This window comes from Sorex araneus, chromosome 2 (genome assembly GCF_027595985.1).
Source record: "Sorex araneus isolate mSorAra2 chromosome 2, mSorAra2.pri, whole genome shotgun sequence".
Taxonomy (NCBI): domain Eukaryota; kingdom Metazoa; phylum Chordata; class Mammalia; order Eulipotyphla; family Soricidae; genus Sorex; species Sorex araneus.
The window spans coordinates 115292743-115320039 of NC_073303.1; the positions used below are offsets into that span (position 1 = coordinate 115292743).

The following is a 27297-nucleotide window of genomic DNA, read 5'->3' on the forward strand; positions in this document are numbered from 1 at the left end:
TATCTCATTTTTATATTATTGCATGATCTGAGATTAACTGTGGCTTTTGAACTCTTTTGAGTTTCATTCATAGGTCTCTGGAGCAAGGACAATAATGGCTGAGCCAGAGGTGATCTGTGGGCGTGGTTCCCACATACCAAATTTTTGGCAATTTCTTGGGAAACTTGGTCCTGAGTTTTTGGAGTTGAACTGAGGCATATCAGTGATTTTGTGAGTGTCAGTAAGCCTGAGGGCATCAGGCTGCTGTTGCACTTGCCCGGTGGGTACAGGTTGACTTTCCGGCAGCACCATGCCCCTGGGACCCAGTAGTGACAGGAGCCAGGAACAGGTCTAAGGCTGCTAGAGTTTATGGTTTGAGCACTCTGAGCCAGCTGCAGCCCCCAATCCAGTAGAACCTGACAGAGGGCGCATCCTCATCTTAGGTCTCCAGAGAGTTGGCACTCAGGGGGATTTTCCTCCATAATACGCTGTGGAGGGCAAAGGCTGGTTCAGGGAGCTAACGGGGGTGAATCACCAGGGCCTTGTGATGGGGACCCAGAGAACCTCAACTCCAGGACCTCAACACAAACACCCTACAGTGGTCTCAAGTTGGACCGGAAGAGCTCTGTTGAGACCCCTTAAATAAAGACCCCTAATGCCGCTGCCCATAGCACCAAGAGCTGCAGGACCTCTGCCAGTTGGCAGCCGTGCCAGCTGCCATCCTCACACATCCCACTGTGGGCCAGGGCTGGCTCCGCAGAGGGTGACCAGCGGGTTTGTTTAATGGTGTTCTTCCTGAGCCAGAATATGCAGGGAGCACCCACGTTCACTCATGCAGAATTTTGTGGCCCCATCGGCTGTTCAGAGCAGTGAGACCTGTCTGGTCCTTGCTATTCCACTGTCACTATCTATCTTGAAAACTTCTTTTTTTTATTCTTTGTATAAATTCCTTGAAATGAAATTTCTGGGTTATATAATATATTTACATATATTTATTTTATATATTTATATATTATATATGGTATGTAGCACTATAGCACTGTCATTCCGTTGTTTATCAATTTGCTCAAGTGGGCATCAGAAACATCTCCATTGTGAGACTTGTTACTGTTTTTGGAATATCGAGTACGTCACTAGTAGTTTGCCAGGCTCTGCCGTGCAGGTGGGATACTTTGGGTAGCTTGCTAGGCTCTCCAAGAGGGAGGGAGGATTCGATCCCAGGTAGGCCGTGTGAAAGGCAAATGCCCTACCTGGAGTGAAGACAGATGGCTGGCAACTACACCACCTCCACTTCACTGATGACATTGTTCTAATAACACCAAACATTAGCCAAGTGGCACAAATGCTGGTTGACTTCAATCGTGAGTGTGGAATGGTCAGACTGCAGCTGAATCTCATGAAGACAATGAAAATGAACTAGGTTCTGACATTCCATTTGCTCTCAATGGACTGAGCATCTCCTAATGCAGCAGTTATGTGTACCTGGATTGAGAACACAGCGTGATGAATGGCGTGGTGCCAGAACCACACAAGAGGAAGAGAGCAGCATGGAACGCCTTCAAGAGCATCAATGAAGTTGTTAAGAGGACAAAGAACCTCTGGCTCCGGGCACATATTTTCGACTTCACCATTCTTCCAGCATTAACATAGATGCCTCAGAAACCTGGGCCCTATGAAAACAGGACGAGAACGCTATTTGGGTATCCCAAAGAGGAATCAAAAGAGCTATCTTGGAATATCACATTTCACTCAAGAGAGAGAAGGAATACGAAGTTCCGACCTCTGTAGATGATTGGGGATCAGGGATACTGCCTTGTTTGCCAAGGTGTCAAAAATCAGATGGGCTGTACATGTAATGTGATTTGGAGACCACCACTGGACTAGTGCGTTTACCAACTGGATTCAACGGGACATCAAAAAAATGCCTGACTGCCCACTTACAAGATGTCAGAATTCTCCATCAAGACCCTGAACAAACGGTCTGATGCGCTTCATGTTCCAAGAGAGAGCAGACACCATTGGGCTACTCTAGCAAGCAACAGAAATAACAAAGCCTTTCTTATTTGACGATTTAAAGTTTCTATTAGAGAGTGAATACTTTCTGATGAGTACTGCTCTTTTTAGTAGTTTTAAAGGTAATGTTGGGGTATGTAGATAGTATTTAGAAATTAAATATCAGGGAATTCGTTTGGAGAAAAAGAAGATGAAATTATTCATACACCCCAATCTGCTAAATTCACAACAAAATTACTTTTCTATGACACTGATACAAGTTATTTTTTAAAAATAATAAAGGTGATTGGGAGTTTGAGCCTCTCCCAGTGATGTTCAGCTTCACAGAATGTGTCTGATAATTTGGTGTTCAGCCTCAATGATACTTGATGGCCACCAATGTCACAATGGGTTGTATTCATGAGCCATCTGTGTTACACCACATGGTGCTGGCCCAGATAGCATTAGGATGAGAATTTAAAAAGTGGTGTCGGTGAGGGAATTTATGCAAAATATGTACTCTTTCCACTTGGATAATCTTCTCTGTATCAGATGTGCATTTTAACTTACTCAACTTCCATGAATATTTGGAAAATAAAAATTTGCTCTAGAGTGTACATAGAAAGTCATGTAAAAGGTTAGCGATGATGGGGTTTGAAACTGAGTGCATGGAAATGAAGAGATGAAGTGGTTTGATAGAATCAAGGCATCTGTAGAAGAATAGGATAGCTTTTCTGCTTCTCAGTGTAAGATTATCATAAGGAATTAGTCAGAAAAGCACTTTTATGGACCAAACCATATGTACCAGTATCTAGTATAGAAAAATAATTGAATTGGGTGGCTGGGGCATTAACTTTACTCATATTAGTAGAGATTAGGCAGAGGACAGTCTGTTTTCATTAGACTGTAAGATTCTTAATTGCTTCCTTAAAGAAAGAAAGCTGTCAATCTTAAACTAAATACCCTCATTTTTTGTCCTTTTTCAGCACCTTATAGCAACTCAATTACATTTTAGAAAGCTCTGTCACATATGATTGAAAATTGCTTAAATAATATTGATTGTTTTTGACACAAAGCAAATAAAATGGAAAAGGAGAACCATGCTGACACAATATTTTTTAACACCTGGTATTTGCAATGATTGCTAGGTACTATGATTGCCTGACAAGAATGAAAACATTGTCTCAGCGTTTCTGATTCTATTTTTTATACACAATTGGAGCTTCTAAAGTCATTACACAAACAAGCAGTGAGTATCAGGCAAGTAGATCTTGAGATACTCAAACAAGCAATCATAACTATTGGTGGAAAAATACAGTAAAATAAAAGTTTATGATGGTGTATTAGGAAGTTGGAACCATGGAAACACAAAGAAGCAACACTTGATCCAATAAATTCCTTAAGTACAATGAATTCTAGTAAATTACACAGATAGATTTTCTGAGATGAATCTTCAAGGTTAACTAGATCTAAGATAAGAAGAATATTATCTAAAAAATAGAATCCAGATGAACAAGTCAGAGAAGTTGGAGGAGAATATAGTTTTGGCCTGTGGATCTACACTTCATACAAAAAAGAAAAAGAACATGAAAAAGGATTACAGTATAGCCAGGAACTAACCCTCATTAAATAGAGTAGTAGTTGTTGTTTTTCTATTTCTCCTTAAATAAAAACAATTAAATATGGCTTGTAATTTAAGTTCTCGTGTGCAAAAGATTTCCTTCTAAAAATATTATGGAGAATTTGCAGTCAATACATTCATCTATTAAAATGTTCAATTTTAATAAACATTATGTCCTACACACTCATAAATACCAGAATGATAAATTTTATTTTATTTTTTATATAATTGAACAAAACAAAACCTATGATTTTAACAAACATACTCTTTAACATTTTGATCATTCACCTTGGTTCTTGCCTCCAACACTTTTTACTATATATTCCTTCATTTACAGTGTCAAATGATAGAACTGCGTTTGCAAAACAAAGAAACAACCTATTATAGTTCACCATCCTATGTAAACTTTTGTATTTTTTTTTTGCAAAGGTCCATGACTTTCCAGACCCTGGCTATGAATATTGATTGCATTAGTTTATTTTTGGGTGAACTTGAGTTAAGTTTACTTATTTATAAAACGGAGTGTTAATACCCCTGATCAGGTCATCATGCTTAGTAAATACTCTTGGTAGAAACAACTCATTAGACTACTGATCAAATCAGTAAGGGCTGCAAACATACAAAAGAGTGATAATGGACTTTCCTTTAAATGTTTATTTTTTGGTGATACCTCCTCTCAATTAAATTTATTTGAATTGTTTATTCCTGGACTTCATAAAAGTGTTCAAGTCACAACTTCTTTGAGTTCAAAAACAATTTCCCTTGATCCTCGGTGTATCACTGTATCACTGTCAACCCATCATAGGTCGATTTACTCAAGCGGGCACTAGTAACAACTCTATTCCTCTCAGCCCTGAGATTTTAGCAGCATCTCCTTATTTGTCCTTCTCAATGACTGGAGGCTCTTTCAGGGTCAGTAGATTGAGACCTATCATTATTACTGTTTTTGGCATATTGAAAAAATATGTCTGATCCTTGGTGTATAGATATATAAAATAGTATGAAAATTACAAATGTGTGAAAAATTAATTATAAAAAATTTATTAGAAAAAAATTAAGTTATATAATCCACAGTTTCAGAAACTAGGTTCTAATCTATAAATTAAATCTAAAATAACCCCAAAGCACATAGGATGCTCATGAATTGAAATCAGAATATTATTGAATACACTATACTTACCATTCATAAATATCAAAATAGTGCAAAAATATAATTTAGTGTAAGATGTAAGATTTAAAAAAGTAATGTCCAAGGGTTTTATGATTTGTGTTTATTTTGCAACTTTGAAATATATCAAAAATTAGGTAAGTCCCAATTTATATAAATATTATTTCTTAGTTTAATGGACACCCTTGAGTCCGACATCATTTAGCTACAAAAATATATAGCAATAATAATAAAGAAATAAATTGTAGTTGGATGCTTATAAACTAGCAATAAAAATCTCATTAAAAGGAAAAGAAATAGATGATAAAAATGTGAAAAATTAAAATATTCTGATGGTAATTTTGATCAAGGTTAGACACAGGTTAGATGAATATTTATGGGATTACATATTGTGTAATTTGCACTGAGGGAGAGTTCTAATAGAAGGTCCATGAATTTAAAGTTTCAGTCATTTTTTGAAAATATGGTCTGTTTGAAATTTGAAACTAGCTTACTTGACACTGTAAATTCTTTAATATATACCATAAAATATAAATTATATAACATAGCGCTGTCTGTAGCACTGTCGTCCCATTATTCATTCATTTGCTCGATCAGGCATCAGTAACACCTCCATTGTGAGACTTGTTGTTACTGTTTTTGGCATATTGAATATGACACGGGTAGTTTGCCAGGCTCTGCCGTGCAGGCGAGATACTCTCGGTAGTTTGCTGGGCTGTCCTGATCACCGAATCTGTACTTGAAGGATATCACACAGTTGCATGAGAAACCCAAGGAGATAATGTTCCTGCCATTCTGACAGACTGTTTTTGTGTTTATTCACTGTTTCCATATAAAAGCAACATACAAATTGAAACAATGCACAAATAGTTTGCATACTTTGTAGGTTTTGTTTATAACTGAAAGCATTGCATGATTGTAAATCAATTTTTTACTATTTAGCAATAACTTATTCATTATTACATTTTCTGTGAAAATAAGAAGCAAATTAGTATAATTAGATGAGAGCTATTTTTTTAAAAATCACATTTTTTAAATAAATTTATCTCTATTTTTTAAAGACCAAGAATGAACTGACTTAACCTTTCTACAATTAAGTTAGATGGGATAGATGTGATGCTATTTTAGCTCCCTTTTTTAGATCCCAGATGATTCATTTTGTTTTTTGTTTTTGTTTTGAGGCCACACCTGGCAATGCTCATGGGCTACTCCTGGATTTGTACTCAGGAATCACTCTTTGAGATGCTCAAGGGCCCTTATGAGATACCAGGGATCAAACCTTGGTCAGCCACATGCAAAACAAATGCCCTACTGTTTGTACTATCTCTCCAATCTCCAAAATGATTAATTTTAAACTGTCTTTCCACAATTTTCACACAACCTCCTTTAAAACTAAACATTTTCATATAATTCTATAAACACATCTTGGCAGGTTAGTAAACCCCTGTATAACTCAACACAGTGTTTTCATAGAAGTATGACATTTTAAGTAATTGAGAATCTTTAGCATGATTTCAGTCACAGTTTCTGTCCTACCTTGACAACAGAAGGAACACCCTTCCCTTCCCTTCCCTTCCCTTCCCTTCCCTTCCCTTCCCTTCCCTTCCCTTCCCTTCCCTTCCCTTCCCTTCCCTTCCCTTCCCTTCCCTTCCCTTCCCTTCCCTTCCCTTCCCTCCCCTCCCCTCCCCTCCCTTCCCTTCCCTTCCCTTCCCTTCCCTTCCCTTCCCTTCCCTTCCCTTCCCTTCCCTTCCCTTCCCTTCCCTTCCCTTCCCTTCCCTTCCCTTCCCCTCCCCCCCTTCCCCTCCGCTCCCCTCCCTTCCCTCCCCTCCCTTCCCTTCCCTTCCCTTCCCTTCCCTTCCCTTCCCTTCCCTTCCCTTCCCTTCCCTTCCCTTCCCTCCCTTCCCTTCCCTTCCCTTCCCCTCCCCCCCTTCCCCTCCGCTCCCCTCCCTTCCCTCCCTTCCCTTCCCTTCCCTTCCCTTCCCTTCCCTTCCCTTCCCTTCCCTTCCCTTCCCTTCCCTTCCCTTTCCCTCCCCTCCCTTCCCCTCCCTTCCCTTCCCCTTCCCCCCTTCCCCTCCCTTCCCCTTCCACTCCCCTCCCTTCCCCTCTTTTCCCTTCCCCTCACTTCCCTTCCCCTCCTTTTTTCCCCTCCCTCCCCCTCCCTTCCCTTCCCCTCCTTTTCCCCCTCCCTTCCCCTTCCCTTCCCTTCCCTTCCCTTCCCTTCCCTTCCCTTCCCTTCCCTTCCCTTCCCTTCTCTTCCTTTCCCTTCCCTTTCACTCCTTTCCCTTCCCCTCCCTTCCCCTCCCTTCCCTTCCCTTCCCTTCCCTTTCCTTCCCTTCCCCTCCCTTCACCTTCCCTTCCCTTCCCTTCCCTTCCCTTCCCTTCCCTTCCCTTCCCTTCCCTTCCCTTCCCTTCCCTTCCCTTCCCTTCCCTTCCCTTCCCCTCCCTTCCCCTCCCTTTCCTTCCTTCCTTCCTTCCTTCCTTCCTTCCTTCCTTCCTTCCTTCCTTCCTTCCTTCCTTCCTTCCTTCCTTCCTTCCTTCCTTCCTTCCTTCCTTCCTTCCTCCCTCCCTCCCTTCCTCCCTCCCTTCCTTCTCTTGTTCCCACCTTCCTCTCTTCCTTTTTCTATTTTTCTTTCTCTTTCCCTCTCTCTCTTTCTTTTTCTTTATTTTAACACATTTATAAGGTTTTCATAAGAGTCATTTAAGGAAACACTAATCCCACTACCAACGCCCTTTTCCCTCGATCAGTGTCCCCAGGTTCCCTTCCATTGTCCAGCCTGTAAAGAAGAAAACATATGACAAATTTATTTCACATTACCCCAAAAGAACTTAAAGAAATAACAAATGGAATTATCAGAAAATAAATCACAACTGTCATTTTGTAGTAAGTGACTTGATGTATTTTAACATATGTTGATAAAGAAATTTAAATCACTTAATACAATATAGTACACTCCCTATTCTCATTTATATCATAAAGTTTTCGACTGTGGCATCTGATATATATTGAATTAAACTTCATTTTGTATTTGAATCTTTTTTGCAGTACTCATCATATTTTCCCTATCACAGTTGAAGTTTTCCCCATTTTATGGCATGCATATAACAAATTATTTTTATAATACTTGGTCCAAATTAAAGAATGGATAACAGAAGTATCAAAAAATAAATTAATAAAAGTCAGTTTGTGGTGGTTAGTTACTGTGTTTAACCTTTCTGACCCTAGTGGAGGACAAATATATTCACCATTAGTGAGTGCCGTACACAATGCTGCATGGTGGGAAGTGTCTCCTGTCCTATAAAGGAGCTCTTTTAGAGCTTTTTGCAAAACTAATTTCAAGCCTATGAATTCACTAAGCTGTTGCCAGTCCATGAAGCTCTGCATCGTTCCTTCATATATAAATGATAGTCTAGCTGGGCAGAGTATTCTTGGTGAGGTGTTCATTTTGTTGAGTTTTTGTAGGCTATACTTCCATATCCTTCTGGCTTGTAGAGTCTCATTGGACACATATGCTCTACGTCTTATGGGCTTTCTTTTGTTCGTAAATTCCTTTTTGATCTTGCTGCTTTCAAAATTGTGTCTCCCTTTTTGGATTCTGTCATTTTGAGTATAGTGTGTTTTGAAGTTTCTGAATTGTGTCTATTTCCACTGGGATCTTTGAACCTCTTGGATCCTGTTGCCTGTGATCCCCAACTCTGGGAAATTGTCATTAATGATTCTTTAACCCTTGTTGCTCCACCACATTTCCCTTCGTGTTATTCAGGGACTCTAAAGATTCTTATATTTTTCTTGAACTCATCTCATAGTATTCTGGTATTAGTTTTCAGACTATTTTCCACTTTCTGCTATTTCCTAGTAGTTTCTTTCTTCCCATCTTGGAGCTCGTCTGTCTTTCGTTAAGCTTCTGTTATTCTGTGGTTCAGAGCTTATAATGAATTTTCATATCATCTACAAAGTCCTTATTTTCTGTCATTTTTATCGCATTTTAAAAAATTTTCACTCATATTTTCTTGTGCTCTGCTCTCTGTGCTATTGTTCCTTTGAACTCATTGAACATCCTCATGATCGTGTCTCTAAAGACACTGAAGATTAATATTGCTTTTGTCTTTGTGATATTGTTTTCACTCATTGAGCGTGATGGATTTTTTTGCATGTTTTTTTCTTTGGTTTTCTAGTGTTCTTGCTGTGCTGAGGGTGAATCTTTGTAATCAACCCCCCCCGGAAAATGCTGAGAGATTAAGCTGGACATTGTTCTCTACCATCTTTCCCTGCTCTCACAAAATGACAGAAAGAATAACTGTGATAAGCTTGCAATTTGTTGAGTGGATGATCTGTCACACAGCCCCATAAGTAGGTGTGTGACTCAGGAACTGTGGTATGGACCCTTAGTATGGTACAGATTGGTTGTGGAGGTTCTTTGGATCCACCTGGGAGGGAGAAGGTCTGCTTCCAGAGCGTTGCCTCCCATTTGGAATAGGCCCAGTGATATCAGCTGAGGCCAGCTTCACCTGGATGACGGAGCAGCAAGAATGTTAGGAGATTTAATTCTTTATCCCAAGATATTACACTAGTTTTGTGTCACGTGACTGTGGGGAAGAAAGTTAAAAATAAGGCAACATATAAATCACTGTCACTGTCACCCACCCGTTGTTCATCAATTTGCTCGAGCCAGGCACCAGTAACGTCTCCATTGTGAGACTTCTTGTTACTGTTTTTGGCATATCAATATCCCACAGGTAACTTGCCAGGCTCTGCCATGTGGCTGGATACTCTTGGTAGCTTGCCGGGCTCTCTAAGAGGGGTGGAGGAATTGAACCCGGGTCATCTCAAACATAAAGTACTGTTTTAAGTCACAACTGGAATACAGTAATCTCAGTTTAACGTGTATATAGTCTCACTTGGGCTGGAGCGATAGCATAGTGGTTGTGCGTTCACCTTTCAAGCGGCCGACCCGTGTTCGATTCCTCCGGCCCTCTCAGAGAGCAAGCTACTGAGAGTATGGAGCCCACATGGCAGAGCCTGGCAAGCTACCCGTGCATATTGGATATGTCAAGAACAGTAACAATAAGTCTCTCAATGAGAGACGTTACTGGTGCCCGTTTGAACAAATTGATGAGCAACGGGATGACAGTGACAGTGATAGTCTCACTTGAAAATACTGTATTTTAATAATGAACACTAGTTTTTCCTATTTCTGTACCTTCGTATTGATTTATACCTTTGAGTGTAGTGGTACAAGCATAACAAGGTTGAGTAGTCTTGCACATGAAGAAGTAGTAATTAAATTATTCATGTCGAGGGACTTGAAACTTTCTTCATTCAGTGAAGTCCAAAACACTTCTGTGTATGTTTCTTGCTATTTAATTAGACTTCTGAATGAATTTTCCTGGAGGATCTGTGTTCTAAGCAATTCAACCTTTTTGTTCTTTAATTCATTTGTAACAAAATTAATTGAACCACATCATTTTGAAATTTCTTGTATAGTAAATACTTATATAGTAAGTTATTTTCATAAACTATATACATTTAATTTGGATACCTATCACTTTAGATTGCCTCCTTGAAAGTTAACTTTAAATTCTTAACATCTTTATGTTAGTAACTTTCAAACACATCCCATTCATTGGCTGTAAATTATTCCAATATAAAAGTTAAGATAGGATATTAATAACAATATATCTTTTTATCACTGATTTTCTATAAGATGTAACTCCTTATTGACATATAATCTTTCAAATATAAAGTTTTTAAAGAAGAAAATCTTAAAATGTACAATAAACTTTAACTTCTTAGCACCTAAATTTTGTTTGCAAATCTTTCATTCAATACTCCAGAACTAAATAATTCAAGAGTAAATCCACTTATACACTGAAAATTTTATAGAGTTTTATTTTTTTATTTTTTTCTTTTTGGGTCACACCCAGCAATGCTTAGGGGTTACTCCTGGCTTTGCACTCAGGAATTACTCCTGGCACTGCTTGGGGGACCATATTGGATGCCGGGGATCGAACCCAGGTCGGCCATGTGCAAGGCAAATGCCCTACCTGCTGTGCTATCGCTCCGGCCACTTTATAGAGTTTTAAATACTTATATTAGAATTATATTAGATATTTTAATGATGATCAGATTAATTATGTTGCAATTTCTGAAGGAGATAGCAAATGATCTTGAGGAAGTTAAGGCATAAATGTTGAGATAAGTTCCTTTAGTTATATGCTCAAGAATATTTTCCTGGCAAGTGTGTAATATTTTGACTTTACATTTATGTAGTATGTTCCTTGTGCCCTGAAATATATATATATATATACATATATATATTCTGGGAAAGTGTAAGATACTAAAAAAAGATATTTACTGTCTTATGATTTTGCTAAATGACTAATAAATCTATTTTAAATTTAATATGCTAAGTGACTAATAAATCTATTTCAAATTTAATACACTGTTATGATTACTTGTTTCCACTGCTAAGATTATTAGGATAACTACTGATTAAATCATTTGGCAGAGATAAAAATAGCAAAAAAATAAAAATTTATATGCTTATAAAATTATTTAACTGAAATAAGATATTAGATGAATCATGATGTATATGTGTATGTGCATATGTGTGGATCATATTATATCTATTAAGCATCCACTGAATAATGTGCATTACAGATTGATCGTGGCAGCTTTCTTATCTTAGTGAATATAAGTATATGTTAGAAAAAATTTAAGAATGCTTTAGTAACTTTGTCAAGGTAAATAATAGTAGTAGAGCTAGATAAACACAGGTCTTTATGACTGCAAATCCACGTTTCTTTATGACTTGTATTTTATTGTTAATATTAATCATATAAGGGTTGGTTGCTTTTTCAGAGCCTGAACAATAATAGTACAAGAGTGTAAGGCACTTGCTTACTTGCAACCGACAGGATTTGACCCACAGCACTGCATAATGTTCCTTGACAGCACCACGAATGATCCCTGAGCATACAGCCAGGAGTAAGTCCTGAGCACAAACAAATGTGGCCCCCAGAATTCTTGTTTAAAGTAAAGGAACAAACATGATAACCTCTAGGTATCTATATTACAAACCATAATGTTCCGCATGGGGAGAGATAAAGACAGAGAGAGAGAAAGAGAGAGAGAGAGGGAAAGAGAGACAGATAGAGAGACAGAGACAGAGAGACAGAGAAAAAGAAGGAAAGTGGCTGCCATAGAGACAGGCTGGGGGAGGGTGGCAGGAGTGAAACTGGGGACATTGGTGGTGGGAAATGTACACTGGTGGAGGGATGGGTGTTGGAACATTGCATGGCTGAAACCCAACAATGATCATCTTTATAAATCTGTATCTCACAGTGACTCAAAAATTCAATCAATATATTAAAAAATTCTTGTTTAAAATTTATTAATTAATACTTTTTCTCTAAATTTTAGTTCTATTCCTATAACTTTTCATAAATAAACTAATTTATCAAAATAAATTCTATAGAAATGATGTAACTTTATATAAATGATATATTTTCAGGTAGCAGAAATGTACTTCTCTATTATGAATAATTCCAAATAACTATTCAGTCATTTAAGATTAATGGATTTGCTTTAAGAAGCCTTCTATTTTTCAACAAAAAGAAATATGAAGGGAGGTTCTACAGTGATTTGAGTTTGAAATTGACATTACGAGAGCATTAAACAAAAATTCTACTTCCAAAATATCTTGAACCTTTGAGGATACGATATTGAATGCAAGTACTGTATATGTCAGGAAGAGAATACAAACAACTCCAACAATATTTGTCATTACAAGCAGAAAATGCTGACCTGCTCCACTTTACTAATTCACCAGACATGTTATGTGTTAATTCGCAGTAACTCTTTTTCAGGATTAGCAAAATTTCTCTGGGCATTTGGTAGAAATCTGCAGGCCAGCAGTTGAAGCGACTATCTTTAATATAACAAGACTGAACATACAAGAAGTTTGGCAGAGGGCAAAATAAATAAAATGCATATGTTATGTTTGGAAATGTTCACAAATTTAAAAGACCCTAACTTTTAAAATTTATGATATAAAATCCATAATATAATATATAATACATCCCTTGCCTAAATATCACTATGAGATTTTGGCAGATATACTGTAACCAACATGAACAAAAATATCCTTAGGAATTATTAAAGAAAAGGGATCATCCAAATTGAAATTAAAAATGAAAGTGTTAATAAAATATTCTGACACTTTAAATTTTGCTTTTCAGTTTTAATCCTTTTAAACATGCAGAAGAGTTATTTATTGTGTTTTCCTTGATTTCATTGCTTTTTAAACACCAAATTAATTTTCAGTTGATGGAAAATGTTACAACTGCTAAATTGCAGATAATCTAACATGCAATTGAATAGCTATTGCTCCTAGAACAATGAAAGAAAATTGAACTATATTACTATAGGTGTGTTGTTTTAACAGTATCTTTATATTTAAGGTATGCAAGTATGCAGTTTTGAGATTTTGGTTGCAAGCAAATTAGCACACTAAGTAAAAGTAGTATGGAAACATTAAAGTGTATATAATAGTTTAGATTTTGTCAGTAATCCTATATGGAATGACAGAATATTCCACAAGAAGTTCTATAAAATATAGGTAAATTAGGACAGCATTTATTATTTTTATTTAAAACAGAATTATTGTTCCTCACGCATGAAGGAACCAGCACAGGAACCCAGGTGTGTGAGACCTGAGACCAAGATCTCTAAGGCTGCTCGGATCGTAACTGGGCCTCTTCCACCCAGATTCCCCATTGTTCAGTATGTAGGCATTCACACCCATGAACTGCCCCAGTGCTTGTAATCCCATCAACGGCCAACATCCAGAGACTATAAAACCAAGCTCCTGGAAGCATGGGGCTGCAATGTGGCTGCGCGATATCTTGATATCTGATAGCCTAGTTCTCCCTCTTGGAGAACCTGGCAAGCTACCGAGAGTTTACTGCCCCCAATGGAGAGCCTGGCAAACTCCCCGTGCCATATTCTTATGTCAAGTACAGTAACAATGATGGGTCTCATTTCCCTGACCCTAAAGAGCCTCTAATGGGACACTGTTGGGAAGAACGAGTAAGGAGAGGCTGCTAAAATCTCAGGACAGGGATGAATGGAGATGTTCCTGGGCCTGCTCGAGCAAATTGTTAATCAACAGGATGACAGTATATACATACATACCTCTCAGAGAGCCCAGCAAGCTACCAAGAGTATCCTGCACGGGCAGAGCCTGGCAAGCTACCCGTGGGTATTCGATATGCCAAAAGCAGGAACAATAGGTTTCATTCCCCTGATCCTGAAAGAGCTTCCAATCATTGGGAAAGATGAGTAAGGAGAGGCTGCTAAAATCTCAGGGCTGGGAGGAATAGAGACGTTACTGGTGCCCACTCAAGTAAATCAATGAAAAATGGGATGACAGTGATAGAGTAATACAGTGATTCAAAGCACAAACAAAATTCTGAAACTATTACGTTATGAAAAAAATTGGGTACCATGGTCAGAGCTATGATTTGTTTGTGTGTTTGTTTGTTTGTTTTTGTGCTTTTTGGTTAACACCAATGCTCAGGGGTTACTCCTGGCTCTCTACTCAGGAATTACTCTTGGAAGTGCTTAAGGGACCATATGGGATGCCTGGGATAAAAGGTAGGTTGGCCAAATGGAAGGCCAATGCCTCACACCCTGTACTATGGCTCCAGCCCTGATTTATTTTTTTTTAATAACAACAACAAAAAAATGTTTTTCTTAACTGTAAACACATAGAAATAGTAGGGTTTTGGTATATTTATTTCCAGAGCCAGTAATATATCCCTGTACTCTGTGATTTGTTAATCTGGTAGTCCTAGATTATTTTCACTGGAGCATAATTGATCCTAGCACCTAGGGTGAAGACACGCTACTTTGTAAAAATTTTTAAAGTTTCTCTATAACTAGTGCAAAATTTGCATGATACACCATGACAAAAATGTTTTATGAACATAATGCATGATATTGTTAGTTTACAGTTTGCAAGTATTATACTATAACCCCTAGTAGTTGAAACCTAATTGATTTAAAGAAAATATGTCTCTAAAATACTGAGGAAACTTCCTTGTAACTTTGATAATTAGTGCACGTTCTGCCCAAACTTTTCCGCTCATATGTAATTTTTTTCTGAAATAAGTTGTACATGATGCCAGGGATATAACTTAGGAGTCAAACACTTGCCATGCCTACATACGAATGAGGTATTAAATTTGATTCCTGGTACCACAAAAAATAAAGAATAAAACAATGAAAATAGATTACCACATTGATTTGTCTGGGGAATTATTTTTAAAATATATGCCTTTTGGTGGCTTGAAAGCTAAATTTTATATTGAATATTTTTGTTCACATATATTTTTTAATATGAAGACCTCCAGAACTCAGCCACAGCCATGCTCAAGGCCACTCTCCACATGTTCGGCTGAGCCTCACGCATGAAGGAACTGGCAGAGGAGCCCAGGTGTGCAGGGCCCAGGGCCAAGATCTCCAACGCTGCTCAGATTGACACTGGGCCTCTTCCACCCAGATTCCCCATTTTCCAGTAGCTAGGCAGTCACACCCAGAAACTGCCCCAGCGCTGCATAATCCCATCAACAGCCAACATCCAGAGACTATAAAACCAAGTTCCTGGAAGCATACAGTGCAATGCAGCCTCGATACATCTAATAGCCTTGTTCTCCTTCTTCGAGAACCTGACAAGCTACGGAGAGTCTATTGAAAGCTAAATTTTATATTGAATATTTTTGTTCACATATATTTTTTAATATGAAGACCTCCAGAACTCAGCCACAGCCATGCTCAAGGCCACTCTCCACATGTTCGGCTGAGCCTCACGCATGAAGGAACTGGCAGAGGAGCCCAGGTGTGAGGGAGAGCCTGGCAAGCTCGCCGTGGTGTATTCATATCCCAAATACAGTAGCATATATATACATACTTCTCAAAGAGCTCAGCAAGCTACCTAGAGTATCCCGCCCGCACAGCCTGAGCCTGGCAAGCTACCCGTGGCATATTCGGTATGCCAAAAACAGTAACGATAGGTCTCTTTCCCCTGACCCTGAAAGAGCCTGGGAAAGATGAGTAAGTAGAGGCTGCTAAAATCTCAGGGCTGAGCGTAATAGTGACGTTACTGGTGTTTGCTCAAGTAAATTGACAAAAAAACGGGATGACAGTGATACAGTTATGTTTTATAATAATTTGAAGTTTGAATTGGAAAACTTGCAATCACCTATAAATATGGAAATCTTTTCAATCATGAGATATCCAAGTGGCATAGGGATTCTAAAATGTATCCTTGGAACAGTTGCACAATAATGTTTCACAGTTCGAGCTTAAAGTGAACAAGGAGTTCTGCATATGTTAATTACTAATTTGAAAAGAAAGTCTTTGGCACGCATAGTAAATGTTCAAAAACAAAAACAACAACAACAACAAAAACCCTGCTTAAAATATTTATAGAAGATGGAATTTGTAGGATAATTTATATAAATCTAGTCCAAATTTGGCGACTTATGTCAGCAACAATACTTTGTTTTGTTTTCATGCAAAATCAAGTACAAACACTTTTGATTTTAATCCCATGTAAGATGTCTTTTCTCTTGGTTGCAAAGTTGTATCCATGTGCTTATTTCTGAACTGTGATTGTGAATAAAATACAAGCTAATAAAAGCAGAAGTGATCTCATAAAATTAACCTGTCAGCAGTCAAATAAGTGTCTGACATAATAAACATTAGTGCTAAAACCCCAAAAAAGTATATTTTTGGGGAAAGGAGTAATAGGCAAGTTGAAAATCTGGCTACTGAGAGTATCTCGCCCTCATGGGCAGAACCTAGCTACCCTTGGTGTATTCAATATGCCAAAAACAGTAACAACAAGTCTCACAGCGGAGACATTACTGGTGCCCACTCGAGCAAATTGATGAACAACTGGATGACAATGGCAGTGATACAGTGATACTATTTTTCTAGATTTTTTTTCTACCCAGACTGCATCCTATTTATTTGTGATGAAGTATTTTTATTTATTTATTTATTTGTTTTAAATTTTATTTTATTAAATCACCATGTGGAAGATTACAATGCTTTCAGGCTTTGATGAAGTATTTTTTGTGATGAAGTTTCTATGCCAGTCAATCAGAGAAGCACAGATGAAGAGCAAAATAATAACCATACAGTTTATATTCATCTTGTATCCTTTTTCTTAGCTTGCGTAGAAAGCTGCTAATTTCATTTTCAAATTTCACCCAAAAGAATGGAGCTTCACATCAAGTAGTTAGAAAAATATTCAATCATTTTTAAATTGAAAGACAAATGAGGCTTGATTAAAATACCTAGAATATTCTTCTAGCCTAATTGGTTACATGTACAGAGAGCAGATCATAAGAAAAAGTTGTTATTTCATATCAGTAGTTAATTAAATTTTGCCTGTCAACATATTTTCAGATGTAAATAATACCAATATACTGTCACAAAGTTATCATGACAATAATTATTATTTTGAGGCACCATTGAAGGCATTTCAAAGATTTTTGTAATATTGACATGAATGCTATCAGCTTAAGTACCTTTCTTATCCCGCATGGCATATCCTGGCAAGCTACCTGTGGCATATTCAATATGCCAAAAACAGTAACAATAAGTCTCACAGTGAGAGACGTTACTGGTGCCTGCTCAAACAAATCGATGAGCAACGGGATGACAGTGACAGTGACAGTGACCTTTCTTATTCGTGTTTTACAGATGAGGAAATTGAGACATAGAAAAGTAAAACAATTTTCCTGTATGTCTCATCCTGTCTTAATCCCAGAGCATGAAATGATACCAGATCTTAAATCTTAATACTGTATTAGGAAGCTTCTGAAATTTCATAATAATAGGCATCAGGGTACTTCACACCCAGGCATTGCTCATTTGAACATATCATCAAAAATCTTGTCAACCTTAGTTAGATGCTTATTGTCTTTAAGTTGTTATCTAATGCATTGTGAAGCAATGAACCTTGTCCATACATAGTATCTTGACACAAGTCAATGATAAGACACTACCCATCTGCCTACAAAAGTATCTTGTTCCCATGCCCACTCAACATCTTTATTGAAAACCAAAACACCTAATTAGAGAGAGAGAACAAAAGGGAATACCCTGTCACAGTGGCAGGGTGGGGTGGGGGCAGATGGGTTTGGGGAGGGTGGGAGGGTTGCTGGGTTTATTTGTAGTGGAGAATGGGCACTGGTGAAGGGATGGGTTCTCGAACTTCATATGAGGGAAACATGAGCACAGAAATGTATAAATCTGTAACTGTACCCTCAAAAAAATAAATAAAAAAAGTATCTTGTTCCAGAGACACCCTCTACTAATGCCTATTTTTCTACCAAATGTGAACTCCTTTTCATCACAGTAAACTGAGTCCGACCTGAATCTATCATGGACTCTTAAACACCTTTCCTGCATCACCATCTTTCACAGCATGAAACTGGCTTGTTTCCTTCTCATGTTTGCTTGCCCTTGGAAGAGTTTGTGAACGATTTCCATCTGAAAGAATAACAAAACTAACAAAGATAAAATTTGAAACCTTCTTTATTTGCATAAACTCAATTTTCATTTTAATTAAATAACTCCATTCCTGATCAGTGAATAACAGTAGTCATGTCTATTTATTATCCCCTCAAAATTAATTATGAAATCAGTGAGCCTCAGTATTAGGTACTAATTAGTTATTTTGATGGCACAAATATGAAATGGAACTTTCAAAAGTTTCGACTGCTTAGATATCAGTGACACATTTTACAATATCCAAAATAGTGGTTAATTAAAGGGGGACTATTGACACATTTTAAATTTATAGACTAAAAAATTGCATTGCCCGATGGACTCTAAATCATTTAATATGTTGTATTATACCAAGATACTCAATACGTTGTTTTCCACAATGATACTTTCAGAGTGGCTGTTGCTCTCTACTGAGTTTAATCATAGACTGCTCAAGATTTTCTTGTCATCCCTTATTTACTTACATTTTGTATGACTAAATTTAGCAGAATGAACAAAGTCTCGGGAGTTGAATGACTATAACTAAAGGAGAAATGATTTGGAAGTTGGTGTAGAAAAGAAATGCTCTTTAAAACATAGCTAAATTAAGACCTTTAGTGTGCACACCTCAATGATTGCATCTTGTCTTTTTGTTTGAATTGAATAGTACCATAAAAATAAGTACATTTTGTTCTGTCTCAAAAGACTTTAACGACACAATGATTTGATTTATTCTCTACTTATTTGTTCACAAGGGAAAAAATAAAGTATAATAAACATTTAAAGTATGGATAAATATTCTATCAACATGATTTAAGTTAGAGTTCTCATGTATTTAAAATATAAGCAGATCAAGTGATTTTTTTTTTTGGTTTTTGGGTCACACCCGGCGATGCACAGGGGTTACTCCTGGCTCTTCACTCAGGAATTACCCCTGGCGGTGCTCAGGGGACCATATGGGATGCTGGGATTAGAACCCGGGTCGGCCGCGTGCAAGGCAAACGCCCTACCCGCTGTGCTATCGCTCCAGCCCCAGATCAAGTGATTTTTATTTTATTTTTTTTCTTTTTGGGTCACACCTGGCGATGCACAGGGGTTACTCCTGGCTCTGCACTCAGAAATTACCCCTGGCCGTGCTCAGGGGACCATATGGGATGCTGGGATTTGAACCCAGGTCGGCCGCGTGCAAGGCAAACGCCCTACCCGCTGTGCTATCTCTCCAGCCCCGATTTTTATTTTTTTAATGTAGGAGTACTGCTATTCATTCAGCCATTGATTAAGCTGATTGAATTGGGCATGAACTCTGATCAAGTGATTTTTTAATATAAATTAAATATTTTTTAAAAAATTACGTATAGGATTCCCTAGAAAAGTTACTCATTAGAGACTTCTTGTGGAAGGTTCTTTGAGGGTAGGAGTGGATAGTTTAGAGTTATGGTGACTCCCATGCTCAGGATCGACCCAGGCTTTATCCCCAGAACCCTGTGTGGTAGGTACCTTGAGTTTAGCCAAGATTAATCCCTAATAATAAGCTCTGAATAAGAATAAGAATAAGCCCTGAGCAATACAGAGTGTGCCCTCCCCAAAAAATAACACAGTGAAATAAAATAAACAAAAAAAGAGTATCTGAAGAATGAATTAGATGACTGAGCAGTGATGTACCTGGAAAGATCTGGGTACTCTTGTTGATTTCTAATTAGTTGAATTGGTTAGTCTCATGTTTCACAGGTTGAATGAAGGTAAATTGCTTTCTCAATGGCCGTAGATGTAATTAAAAGGAACTAAATCAGAGGATACTTTCTATATTCAGCATATCTTAGGGGGATCTCCAAAGTGTTGATCAAAGAGCCTAGAACCCTCCCGGAAAGTGAGGCCAACTAGATTGGAATATGTGTCTAATAATGAGGTGCTGTTATGCTGAGAAATAGTTGGTCTCCACAGAACTTCCCGAGTTGCACACAGCAGTGCTCACATGCCATGTGTGCTGGGATTAAACAGGGTCAGCTACACACTAGGCATGGATCATAACTTCCGAATCTCTCAGGTCACCACTGTCACTGTCAATGTCATCCCGTTGCTCATCGATTTGCTCAATCGGGCACCAGTAGCATCTCCATTGTGAGACTTATTACTGTTTCTGGCATATCGAATACGCCAAGGGTAGCATGCCAGGCTCTGCCATGCGGGCAAGACACTTGGTAGCTTGCCGGGCTCTCCAGGAGGGACGAAGGAACCGAACCCAGGTCGGCTTCATGCAAGGCAAACACCCTACCACTGTCCTACCGCTCCAGCCCTATCTCTCAGGTTATAGTCACATTTTACCTCATTATTTAGCTTTGTTCTTGGTACACGATATAATAAAATGAAGAAATTGTAGTTGAACTTGCAAAATCTATTCAAAGAAACAGATATTTCTGGAATAACAATATATTCTCTGTATTATTTCTCGGGGATTTTGATAAAATTTTTCTTTCAAACTAGGCTTCTCTTCTGCTTTCTACTTTATAGTAACTTAAACACTATATTATAAAAGTAGAAGTTTTAGCAAAATAATTAATACATTAATTTTAATATGGATTATGTATACAGAAAGGAAGAAATCCTTTAATGTTTCCTTTAAGTAATCATCTTTGTGTGTATTGTCTGAGAGCAAAGGTCTTTTCTATCTACATGCAAATCTCCAGAGAAAAAAGGTCTTGGAGCTTAGATATGTACAATTTTGTATCTCTGTTGGAAATGAAGAAAAATAAAACAGAAGACTTGGCAATTACTCTAGATAGCATAATCAGCCTAGATATGGGGGGTTAATTGTAGTCCTAGAAATAAAAGAGTGCTCCAACCATCAGGTCCAAACATTTCAACAATTAGGTTGAAATACCAAGAACTATGTCAGCATATTATATCTAATTAACCAATAAGGAAACTAGCAAGTTGTTGCAGTGATTCAAAGGACAATTAAAATATCTAGTTAGATCATAGATTAGTAGATGAACATAGTTAGATGGTTAGGTAGGTAAATGGATACTTTATGTTGACAGAGAAGAAAGGAAAAGAAGAAACACATAATTTAAAAGTAGTAGCAGAAAATATCTGTCAATTACACCATTGTACTCATACATACTTATATATATGTATATGTATATATATATATTTGACCTTAAAAACTAACATCCAATTATCTCTAGTCAATTCAACTAAAGTAAATTAAAAAAGAATTTATCTTTTTTTAAATCAGCCTCAGCCATGTAAATGGTGTACTTGGCAGTGAACCGTTTAAAAGCAAAATGCTTACTATTGTATGAACATATAAAATAAATAAAATATTTACATGCTGAGTGTGAAAGCAAACATAAAGGTTACCGTTAACTTCTTGATACTCTCACCAGAAATGGGAGGTTCTTTTAGGATTGCAAAATAACAGGTTAGTGAGACAATGGTTATTATGAAGATAGAAGAAATTAGATGATTATCAAAGTGTTCTGGATTTTTCATATCACACTTGTTAAACATGCACTTTACAACTGGTGCCTTTGTATAATGATTATCTTTCCAGAGTAACTGTTTGCTAATGCAATATGTTTATAGTTTCAAATTTATAAAGTTTATAGTTTCCATTGGCCATGTTGATACAGGATTAGGTCCCAGTTAAAGTGAAGAATTTTTTTGACTGTTTGACAAGACAAGATTAAACACACAGGTACATACATCGACCCCAAACAGTCTCAGTTCTCATCACCAGTGTAAATAACAAATCAGTATGTTTTTTTTTTACTTTATTTAACCTATGCAAGTTATTCCTAAATAACAGGAATAGCTGAGTAGAAAGTAAGGATTTCATTGATGATAAAATTTTTTTTTGAAAAATATTCTAGCTAGTACCAAAACAACTGGCAGTTTGATACTAAAGGAAGTTTCAAAAGGAGGAATTAGGGATCTAATTTTGTTCTTTAGAGTTCATTTTATCTAACAGTCAGTACTGACATAGGAATTTCCCATGAGAAATAATGAATATCTATTGGGGAGGGGGTGAGCAAGCACAGTTAAATATTAAACGAATATACGTAATCATTTGTGACATGGATAGAAAATAGAAAAATATTATAGGTGTGACATTTCACTAGATTAAATGAGAAAACTGGTGACTGTCAGTCAAGGAGGACTCCTTGCAATCCCCACTGACCAGTTTTCTCCCAGAAATCTTGGGTCTGTATCAGAAACAAGGTTTTCTTTGTCTAGGTCAAAGGCAAAAGAAGGTTTCCTGCAGAGGAATGGTCATATTAAATAGCTGGTGTGCGTGTGTGTGTGTGTGTGTGTGTGTGTGTGTGTGTGTGTGTATGCTCGCGTGCGCGGGTAGGCAGGTAATAAAGAAATGGGCTTTCTTCCTTAATCTTAGAGAGTCATCTCAGTTTTAATGAAAAATAAAGTGATAACAATATTGGGCAATTTTTGGATCATTTGAATCACAAATACCGAGTGATAATCATCGCTAAATCAAGAAGTTACAGTCTGCAAGATCCATTTACAGATAACCCAGTGCTGGGCTTTCTGGAGATGAGCTATAACTGAGAATAAGAAATAGATAAACAACAAGGGGAACTTCTTTTGTCATAGTAAAAGCTTTTAGATGTCAATTTCAGTTGTTTTAGAAGTTGTTTGTAAATGTAGTGATTTGCTTATTAATTGGTCCTGTTTCCTAATTGAACATTTATACTATTTTTGCAGAATTAACCAGTGTTGCTTTAATGTTTTCCTAATAATTTACAAAAAAAAAGTTACAGAGAAAGAATAAGATATCTTATTACAGCCTTGTTAGTGTAATTGATTTAGCAAAGTGCCGAAAAGTGCCCATAATTAAGCTAGCATGATTTTTTTGTTTGTTTGTTTCTGGCAAGTAACACCTGGAAAGATAGTGGCACATCAGCATTATAATAGAATTGCTAAAAGATGCATTTGGAAACAGAACATCTAAACACCAATCTAAGCAAATGCAAAAACAGAAAACAAAATTTTTCCACAAGTTTTTGGAGTATTATGACATAGCTTGGAAATTTTAAAAATAGGCTGCATTGAAAATATTCTACCTGACTTATAAATCACTAAAATAATAGAATTGTTACCTATGATTTTGTAAAAATGTGAATTTATTTTTATAACTCCAAGAAAATATTTGAAGGAGGATTATTTATGAACACTAGAACTTTGCTGTTCAGGAATTTTTTTAAACGACGGTTGTGTATCTGTGTTCACTTTTCTTACCGTTTAGAAAACTGGACTGAGATCACCAGCAATTTAGCAGCTGAAAATAAAATTAGTTTAGTTTACAGTGTTATATGTTTGTGTTCATATGCAAAACTCAAAATGTTTTGAATGAACTAGTTGTCTTCAAAGAAATAGTCAAATAATTACCATAACCTTGATTTAAAGTATAGAATATGAAAATATATAACTTTGAAAATAATATTTCCATGTATAGCTTAATAATAGTAATGTGATTTGGAACTTCGGAATGCTATATATCTTTCCATTTTTAAATTGGAAAGTGATATACTCAGCCCATATTTTTCTATTGAATGAAATGATTTAATGATAATTCTTTTATACATTTTTTTCAATAGAACACTAGCTGATATGCAGACATTCTTTAATATTATAGTTCATATAATTTCTACAGAATAATAATCTTACAAAAATTAAGGGAAAAACAAAATGTAGTAGTTATCAATGAGATTTATAAATTTTACTTAGAGCTTTAAGCTATTATTTTATATGAAAAATTCATATTTTACATGAAAAATTGATCGCTTTAGAGACTTATTGAGATAATATTTTAATTGTTGAGAAATGTTAAATATTTTAGTAGATTTGCAATAAATGTTTAAAAATAATTTTAGGGTGATTTAGACACAATTTCTGAGCAGTGTTTTGCTATTTTTCTAGTGAAATTATTTTTATAAAAGAAAAGCACATAAAATGCAATACAGTGATAGACTTTATGTTAACTAAAAGAGGAGAAACAATTAGAAAAAGAGAAGAGAGTCACAAAGTGCAAAGGAAAAAACTACAAATAGGAAAATATTTAAAATCAGACTTTTAAAAAAATCATAAAACAATTTTATTATTCCCGATAACAAATTAAATGTTACCGCCATCTAATCTATTTAAAAATAGTGGGTTTTTAAAAATTATTTTATGATTATTTTTAGGTCGTGGTCATTACTTTCATGACCTGCAATAGTTGGGTCAAACATATCAACCAATTGGCAACTATCCTCTTTTAAAGTAGAAAAAAGATAACTATTATATTGTAATACTTTGTTCTCTCTCTCCTCCTCTTTCTATTTTTTTTTGTTTTGTTTTCATTTTGTTTTTGTTTTTTGGATGGTTGGTGATTTGTTTGCTTCTCCTGGTTCCTGTTGATCAGTGGTGTTTGGCCAGTTTGTATTTTTCCAGACATCACTCCACGATGTTGTTGAGGTGTATGATGGGCCAACTCAGCAATCTTCTCTGTTATCTTCCCTCTCAGGATCCCATTCAGGTATCCTTTATAGAACTGCCATGCATCAGTTGTTCATTAAAGACTGACATTGATTGGTATTGTAGTGAAAGTTGAGATTTATGTCATCCAGAATAGAAATAACTTGAAAATAGAGTCACTGATATTTAAAAAAAAAAAAAGAGAGTGAAAACACAACTAACAGTAATTTAAAGGGTTGAGAAAATATATAACCATCTATTTGGGGGGAATTGTAATCAAGTAAATATAATATGAATCCACGTGGTATTTAATGTACTATAAAATATTGAAGGAATCTTTCAAGAATGAGGTGCTATGTATCAAATTGTACTTAAAGGCTTCCAGAAAAATAGTTGAAATAGAAGTTGAACCCAAGGAGAATATGTTTTGAGTGGTAGGATATTTCAAAGTAATTTGATATAAGTAAAGATTGACATTTTCAAATGACAGTAGACATTAGTATAATTTGTTAGGTTTACTTAATGAAATTATTTATGATATCTTAGTGTTTGTTTTGTTGAGTAGGAGAATCACTTCCACTGAGTTCAGGTAATCAGATCACAATTCGATTTACTTCAGTTGGACCAATAACAGCTAAGGGATTTCACTTTGTTTATCAAGGTAAGTGACCCTGTAGCCCAGAAACACATTAAGGAATGATATCAGTTCCGTGTCATGTTTCAGAGTGTTAGAATGTTGAGACATTCATCACTGTTTCAGAAAGATAAGAGTTGTGGGTTTGTTCATTTTATTTTTTTGTTTTTTGTTTTTGAAGAGTTCTAATCTGTTCTTTCCCCATAGAGCACTGTTATTTTGACCAAAATCCAATGCCCTTTTACTTCCATTACCATTCTCAAGTGATTTGTATTATTTTTTTCCTTCCAATATATTATTTCTAAACACCTTTTTCCCTAAAACTTCTTTATACAGATCCTATTTTTCTAATAATTCAACATTCTAAAGTGGAACAAATTTTTGTGTTGATCTAGTTAGACAGGCAAGAAAATCATTTCTCCATCCTAAAATTTTAGTTTCTCATACTCTTAGGAGAATTCACACTTTCTTCATTTTTAAGCAACTCAAAATTAGTTTAAACAGATTTATTTTCTTTTTCTAGAAAAAGTAGCACATTATTATTAAAGTTAGAATTATAATTTGAAATTATTTTGTAAATTCTAATGAGTATTATCAATTGTTTCTTGAACTCTATTTCTACAAAATGTATATTTATGAGTTGATATCCTTATTAAACCAATCCTCTTACCCCATTAATAATATTGGTTTTAATATTATGCCATTTTATATTCAACAATATTCTCACTATAAACAACTTGTGATATTAATATTTTTAAAGGCACTATAACAGTTACTTTTATTTAGGTCACATAGGAATTAATCTATTTGGAATTCATCATATCATTTTTTGGACTATTCTCAAACTATTTAATCCCATCTGTATGTGTTTTAAAAAGAAAAAACATCCTGTTATCATTCTATTTTACTAAATCAAAAAAGTCACAATTAAAGGACATATTTAAAAGTCTAAGAACAATTTTAGATTTTATATTCTGATTATTAAATAAAAAAGCTTCTATTGTTGTTGATCTGTCTGACTTCTATATGCTTAGCCTGGGCATATTTAGTATATTACTGACAACTAAATTTGTTTCAAACAACTATGTTTGTGAATATGCTATAAAATTAATATAGTGTATTCACTCTTTTTATAACTGTTTTAGGGGGCAAGGTATTTTGAGAAAAAATGTCACAAAATTTTATAGCACAATTTTGTTAACAGAATTTCAGCTTAAAATGAAAAATATTGTATTTTCAATCATTATGCCAAAAATTAAAGTTGCTTCTAACTCAGGGTGTTTTATTTCATTAGATAAATATTTGGAAAAATACATATTATAAAAAGTAATACTTAAAGGCTAAAAAATAATCTTTTAATTTAAGAAAAATGCTATGACTGTATTCATTTTATACTTTATTTTGTATGAAATTTAAACTTCACAATTATATTCAATATTTTTACATTTCTGATGCAATGATTTATTTGAAATGTATTTAATAATAAAATATTAAATATGAATTTTCCACAAATTTGAAATTAAAATCAACAATTATTTGCACACACAGCTGTTCCCAGAACAAGTTCCACACAATGCAGTTCTGTACCTGAACCAAGATTTGGAAGAAGGATTGGCAATGAATTTGCTGTTGGTTCACTGGTTCTTTTTGAATGTAATCCAGGATATATTCTTCATGGATCCATAGCAATTAGGTGTGATACAGTGCCCAATTCTTTGGCCCAATGGAATGATTCCTTACCTACCTGTATTGGTGAGTTTATTGATTTATAATTTATCAGAAATTATAAATATCTTACATCAATGTTATATTTTTGCATATTTTAATACTTCCATTTCAGAAATTATGCATAATTTTAATGTCAATAA

At 35.8% G+C, this 27297-nt stretch overlaps 1 protein-coding gene across 2 annotated transcripts in view; it reads left to right on the forward strand.

The window, feature by feature from the left end:
- CSMD3 (CUB and Sushi multiple domains 3) overlaps positions 1 to 27297 on the forward strand; it is a 1180343-nt gene that overhangs the window by 987630 nt on the left and 165416 nt on the right. Inside the window, exons 33-35 of one of the 2 annotated variants that reach the window (XM_004607658.2) lie at positions 24743 to 24856; positions 25361 to 25456; positions 26978 to 27181. In XM_004607658.2, the coding sequence (XP_004607715.2) occupies positions 24743 to 24856; positions 25361 to 25456; positions 26978 to 27181 (414 nt within the window). The remainder of the gene's footprint in view (positions 1 to 24742; positions 24857 to 25360; positions 25457 to 26977; positions 27182 to 27297) is intronic. The other variant, XM_055125482.1, reaches the window with a different exon arrangement.